This window comes from Cariama cristata, unplaced genomic scaffold (genome assembly GCF_000690535.1).
Source record: "Cariama cristata isolate BGI_N322 unplaced genomic scaffold, ASM69053v1 scaffold24102, whole genome shotgun sequence".
NCBI classification, from domain to species: Eukaryota; Metazoa; Chordata; class Aves; order Cariamiformes; family Cariamidae; genus Cariama; species Cariama cristata.
In genome coordinates, this window is record NW_009604781.1 from 13,449 (window position 1) to 17,883 (window position 4,435).

The 4,435-nt window shown below is 38.9% G+C and overlaps 1 protein-coding gene across 1 annotated transcript in view; it reads right to left on the bottom strand.

Annotated features, from left to right (window-relative positions):
- Nucleotides 1-1,099: 1,099 nt before the first annotated feature.
- The window catches only part of AHCTF1 (AT hook containing transcription factor 1), a gene marked incomplete at its 5' end in the record, with an annotated part of 6,417 nt that continues 3,081 nt past the window's right edge, over nt 1,100-4,435 (bottom strand). The window contains 4 exon segments of the mRNA XM_009695748.1: nt 1,100-1,572; nt 2,197-2,303; nt 2,765-2,898; nt 3,679-4,435. The exon segment at nt 3,679-4,435 is cut by the window's right edge and continues 6 nt beyond it. Coding sequence (XP_009694050.1) covers nt 1,380-1,572; nt 2,197-2,303; nt 2,765-2,898; nt 3,679-4,435 — 1,191 coding nt within the window.

Below are 4,435 nucleotides of genomic sequence, written 5' to 3' on the forward strand. Positions count from 1 at the left end.
GGAGAAAAATATCCAAGTGCACACAACTGCTTCTCCAGAATGACACGCTCCGAGAAAGAAAAATCATGGCCCCGGAAGCATCTTTGACAAAGCTGGTCTGTTACTAATACATTCAGCCACTGGGTACAAGGTATTAGTGAGCCAAGAAATTATTTCTTAAGAGTAACTGTAGTAGCTTTTACTAAGTGAAAAGTTTAATGTCAGATTCCACCATTCTGTACTCTTCAAAGTTGCATCCATATATAAATTAACATCCGTAAAAATAATCCACTGTCTAAAAGGCTGCACATCAAAATAGTACTTCCATGTCTGCTTTTAAAAGACTAGGGTTTTGAATTTATTTGTAGAAATTGAAGCTTTGCAGGGACATTTACACCGTAACCCAAGACTATTAATGAAATAATGATTCAAAAATACGGTTTGTAACAGAGATTTCTGGATATTTTTGTACCTTTTCCAGACTATTATGTTAGCTTTACCATCAGGGTTTCAGTGCTGTGATATGCAGGCTTCAAATATTGCAAACTATGTTTACAGACAAGAATTATTTTGATTACAGCAGCATTCCCATTAACCTTATGAAAATAATTCTGGCTCAAATTTCAAAGTGTGTGGGTAATATCCCTTTAAATCTGATACACTATTGTAAGCATCACACCCTCTATACAGTTTATCTTTTGCTGACAACAAATTGTACAAAATAGTGAAATATCTGAGGTGTGATCTAGTTTTAGGAACTAAAGAGCAGCTTTCCCAAAGTTTAAGACAAATACAAAAAAATATTGCACAGCTTAAAATACAGTTGTTTACATTCTGACTTCAATACAGTACAACTTAACCGTGAATGAAAGGAATTACCAGTTTGTATTGTGAGCCCAATTATTTGTGCCAGAAGGTCAAACATCATTTATAAAATTTAAACTAGCATGTTTTAAATGTTTACTTGTTAGAGGAATTCTAAGCAAACTTTTAAAAAGCTTAAAAAGCTTTTGGCCTCACTTCTGAGGGCCAGCAACTCCTGCAAACCAACATCAAAATTTCTGAGCGATACAGGCCATTCAAGCCACTAGTCCCTCAAAAAGCTATCAGACAGTAAGCATATTGTGAAGTATACATTTTTATTTAACATTCCTAAAATAAGCTGTATTTACATATTATATAAACGTATGAAGTCTTAATAGAAAAAGAGCAAACTGCATTGACGGAGGAAATCACACTCCATATGGAGTTACTTATTGAAGACCATTTGTTTATGAAATTTTACAATAATTTATATAAATTATCTCTTCCAAATTAGATGATTTTTTTTTCTTTTTACTAATCCACACAATTCTGATGACTTTACAAACAGTGGTGTACATTATAAACTTAAAAAACAGTTACAGCATCTTCCGGCGCACAACTGGCTTTGGAAAATTAGACAGTCTTTTTTTGTTCTTTCGTAGAGTCTTCTCTGCCATGTCTGCGGTTTCTTTCTGTTTGCTTTTTGCTCCATCCACTGGACTTCCAAAAGGAGAGATGAATTTTATTTCCACTGGTGGAGGTGACCAAGAGCCTTCTTTTCTTGTGGTTCTGAAAAGACAGACAAGTATCAAATTGATTTTTTTTATTACCAACAGTATTTCATAGAGGGAAAATGCCAAAGAATGACTTATGGTCTTCTTCGTGGACAGGATCAAGGCAGAAAAGGTAGATGAATAAGCTTCCTTTTGCTTTCATTCCGTACCAGACTGCCCCAAGCATTCTGTCACTTCATATGAGCTTTTAGAGCCCCCCCCAGCCCAGCTTTTAAGAGGCAAATGTTCTCAAACAGTTTTCCAGAAGGAACCAGAAAACATGTCCAGAAACGAGAAGTCCTCTGTCTTCATTGTCTGACCCGCTCCTGCCTTGTATGGGGAACCCAAGACCATAACAGCGTGGTTTCACAAGGCGGAATAAGACAACATAAGAGTACTCCATCATTGCAAAGATTAGGATCCACTTGCCCTTTTCTATTCCCCTCCCTCTTCTGTTTCCATTCAAAAACGAAACCGTTACATGGGGAAAAAGGTGTCTATTAGACCAGCAACGTGAACAGGCTCATGAAGTCAGAGCAGACCTGCACAGCCAAGTGAGGCAGAGGAAGTTAGGTGGCTAACCGCTGAATCACTACCACAATAAAGGAATGCAAGTAAGCATTCAAACAGAATCCCGTACTTGCTTGCTTTCTTCATTTTTAATTTTGCAGTTCTACCTCTCTTCAATTTTTGCTTTCCCACAGACTCGATGGATTTGGTATCCTCTTCCACTTTAGTTGGAAGCTCCTGTGTTAAGGCAACAAAAACATTACTCATGCACAAGTTCTTACACTGCTACAGAACACAAACGAATGTTTCTTTCACAAAGAAGTCACATCAAAGTTATTTCCAAAAGCATTCCAGTTTCTCTCCACAAATACAAACCTTCCATCTCAAATTACTGTACCACCCTAAAGTTCAAATTCTGAAATGAACAGAACACACCAAGTAAGTTCAAAGCAAGCCACTGTACCTTTTGTTAAAGGCAAAGCAATACTTATTAATTCTTGACTTACATAGATTCAAAATTGATTTTTGCAGCTAGTTTTCATGAAGGAAAAAAAATAAATCATTTAGCTGATTAATTTAAAGCTCTCTTTTTAGATATACTTCCAAGGCAAAAGACAAAGCATTGCAAAGTCTGATTTGAAAAAGCCGTACAGAGCAAAAAAAGTCAAGAACAGGAGACAACTAGAGTTGTTACTTACTGGTTCTTTCACAATTCGGGAAATGCTAGGTACATGTTTTCTCCTTGACCGCAAAAGAGGGGGTGAAAAGACAAATTGAGAAGACAAGTCCGGGTCTAAATCCTTAAGCTGCACAGGATGGTCTGCTTTTCCAGCTAAAATGACAATGCATTGTTAACATGCACGTACATTATACATGAAGGACAGTGACGTTAAATTACAGCTGATAATCAAGAGCACAATAGCTTCTTGAAATAAAAGGCCCAATTGGGTTTATAAACATGCCGCGCGCAGGTATTTTTCCCCTAGTAATTGCCTCCTCAGATCCATTCTTTTACAGTAGATTGTGAAACAAAAATAAGCCAGTGGAATGATTTTACCTGCACTTACATCATCAAAGATACTATGCTCAAGAGGCATCAACAGTCCTTACACATCTCCAAACATTTTTTTCCTCATGTACTCTAGTAAAAAGAACCCTATGCCCAGTAACTTCACTAACAACTATGTGCCCATGAAAAACATCACCTAATGAAACAGCTGTATAGTTTGTTGCAAGATGCAGCTCATTTTAGGTTAGAAACTGAACAGAATTTGGAAGCACATCTCCTTTATTTCTCCATTCAGGAGGAGGGATGGCAATCCCATATTAAGAGATACCCTCTGCTTTTCAAAACCGATAGAAATTAAGCTCATGACAAAAATGCAGCTTAAATTTCATTTTGCTCTACTCAGATCAGCCTCTTCATCTATTTCCACCACAACTTGCCAGCCAGTCATGTAGCATTCAGAAAAAAGATGGAATTGCCTCTCCAAATTTTTTATTTTGCATGGTTACAGTCTTTACAATACTTACAGCCATCCTCACAGCCTGTTTTCTGTGGTTTACAAAACAGCAATATGCCCTATTTTGCATATAAACATACTGCACCTACCTTGCACTTTCTTTGTCAGCTTTGTGAGAGGAGGAGAGAAAAGGAAGGACTCCTCATCAGACAGTTTCTGATGCACAGCAGTTTTGCAGGATCTGGTTCTTGTAACACGATGTGTTAAAGTTCTTGATGTTTCATCATATCCTGAGGGGTTTATGTCTTCAGGCAGCAAAGGATCACCATCAGGGCCTTGGCGGAAGGCCTCCTCCCCTGCGCTCTCCTCCAATATTGATCGTCTCTTTCTGCCCCGACGCCCTGGCCTTACGGGAGTCCTGGGTGTAGTCGATTCCTCATTTGGCTGTGCAGGTGTTTGCTCACGAGTAGCCGTTTTTTCAGGTTTAGCATGGGGAACTCTTCTTGTTCTCCTAGGAGTGTCAAGGATTTCCACTTTCCCACCAGAACGCACGTCTTCCTGAGTAGAGAGAGATTCTGTGTCTGCCAAGAGATTCTGTGCCCCCTTCCTTGCGCTTCTTCTAGGAGTGACAGCAAGCTGAAACTCTGTTCGAGGAAGCGATGATTTAGACGGATCAAGGTCAGAATTTTCTGAAACTTCTGATGAACTCATCTTTTTTCTTCTGCCTCTTTTAGTTGACACAGGTAAAAGCAGCTGGCCACCAGGCTGCACCTCGTGATCCTGGACAGTATTTTCAGTACACTGTAAATTAATGCTTTTCACTTTTCTGGCACTTCTGCTGGGACTGACTGCCATTCTTGTCTTGTGATCAGCATCAGCCTGGCCAGTTTCTTGATCTCCTGCTGA